Raw genomic sequence first — 1859 nt, 5'->3', positions numbered from 1 at the left:
GTTTGTGAATTGCAAGAGCTAGCATCTGTTGCAACAACGCTCCACACATAACCTTCACAAAGGCTAACTTTAGCTTGTTTGGGCTAACGTTAGTTTTAAGCCTATTGGTAATCTTTTAGTTAGCTTATTTATGCTAACATTAGCTTGTTTAGGCTAATGTTTGTTTTTTAGCTAATGTTAGCTCATTTAGGCTAAGGTTAGCTTGTTGAGACTAATGTTTGTTTTTTAGGCTAACGTTAGCTTGTTTAGGCTAACGATAGCGTGTTTAGGCTAATGATAGCTTATTCAGGCTTATGCTAGCTTGTTTAGGCTAATGATAGCTTAGTTAGGCATACGCTAGCTTGTTTAGGCTAACACAGCGACAGCTCATAGCGTGAGCGGGGTATTCACAACATTATCAGACTACAGTCATCACTGTTCAGTCTGTTAAAATATTACACTGACATCTTAAATGAATATTTTCACACAATGAGTTTGTCATCTTGTTAAAACTACTGCTGTACACAGACTATATGTAGGTGTGTGTGTGTGTGTGTGTTAGCGTAGTGTGGGAGCAGCAGCCTCTGTTGTTTTCTGTTTTTTGCTGTGGTATCAACTTTGGTATCAAGAATCGTGTAATTTCAATGGTACCGACTACCAAACCTCTGGTATCGTGACATCCCTAGTAATGAGCCATAAACCTTACAAGGATAAATTACATAATATGTATGTAAGAATATATATCAGTTAAATACATTAATTAATCAGTATACCCGATAAGAGATATATAAAACCTATTTCCGCTGATTGTGATGATACATTTAACAGAGTCTTTGTCTATTAGCCATCAAGGAGTTAACAGCACTATTAGCATTATTAGCAGTTTAAACTGGACACCACTTGTATGAACCATGGCATGAGACAGTGGAGATACATGAAGACAGATGAGAGATACACCGATATGCACCACAAAGGGAATTCATTTGATTTGTTCCTCAGGGTCGCAGGTAAGTTCTCACCTTAGGTAGTCTCGTAAGAGGGGGAGGGATGGAGAACCCCAGTCCGGGGCTTGTCTGCTGAACTCTGGCCTGGCCCGGGACGGAGCTGGAGGCTGTGGTGGGGAGGAATCCCGCCCGGTGGTGGTGGTGCTGGGCTAAGCTGTTGGCCAGACAGGAGTTGGCAGTCAGGGAGCCGGGAGAGTCGTGCTGCTCGCTCGGCCAAGGCCACTTCCCCTTCAGGATGGCGTGGCAGATGCTGTCCAGGCGGTTGATGATCACCCGGTCCTACGGGAGGGTGGAGGTGGGGGGCAATTCATCAGCAAATGAACTGAGCTAATGACATGAATGGGTATACATTCCTTTAAATTAAAAATCTGAGTCTAATAAAATGAGTAGAAGAGCAACAAGGTGCCACAAAAAAGAATCTCTCTATAAAAAGATAATGATGACAGCAAGTACCTCTGTAGTTAAAATGTTTTCTTGTTTTTCTTTTACTTAAAGAAAGAATTTTTTTCTCTCTTTCTATTGCCGCATGATATCAGGAGCAGAAAACAAGAACCTGTGGCTGCATCGTGAAAATCTTAAAATAAAAATGGGGGATTTTTGGCAGAAAATTAGTACAAACTGAAATCAACAATGTGTAGCCTAATAAAGAAAAAGGAAGGTTTTTAATAAGGAAAAGGAAACTGCCTTTAGCGGGTGGTGCACTAAGTCTTATTGATGTTTCTCGGAGAGGAAGATAAACTTTTAAGTACTAAACATCTGCAGCTTTTTAATACAAGTCATAAAAAACAACAAAAAAAAACAAATTCTAGAAAGACCTTAAAACAACAGCTCGGTACCTTTGGCCATTCAGAAAAGGAATAAAGTGCTTTCTCCTGC

The 1859-nt window shown here is 40.4% G+C and overlaps 1 protein-coding gene across 1 annotated transcript in view; it reads right to left on the bottom strand.

The window, feature by feature from the left end:
- The window catches only part of chd6 (chromodomain helicase DNA binding protein 6), a gene marked incomplete at both ends in the record, with an annotated part of 48931 nt that overhangs the window by 3683 nt on the left and 43389 nt on the right, over positions 1-1859 (bottom strand). Inside the window, 2 exons of the mRNA XM_022758719.1 lie at positions 999-1262; positions 1820-1855. Coding sequence (XP_022614440.1) covers positions 999-1262; positions 1820-1855 — 300 coding nt within the window. The remainder of the gene's footprint in view (positions 1-998; positions 1263-1819; positions 1856-1859) is intronic.

This window comes from Seriola dumerili, unplaced genomic scaffold (assembly GCF_002260705.1).
Source record: "Seriola dumerili isolate Sdu_G_001 unplaced genomic scaffold, Sdu_1.0 BDQW01000306.1, whole genome shotgun sequence".
NCBI lineage: Eukaryota > Metazoa > Chordata > Actinopteri > Carangiformes > Carangidae > Seriola > Seriola dumerili.
Note: the sequence above shows the minus strand (reverse complement) of the source record. Positions and strands in the feature narration are given on the sequence as shown.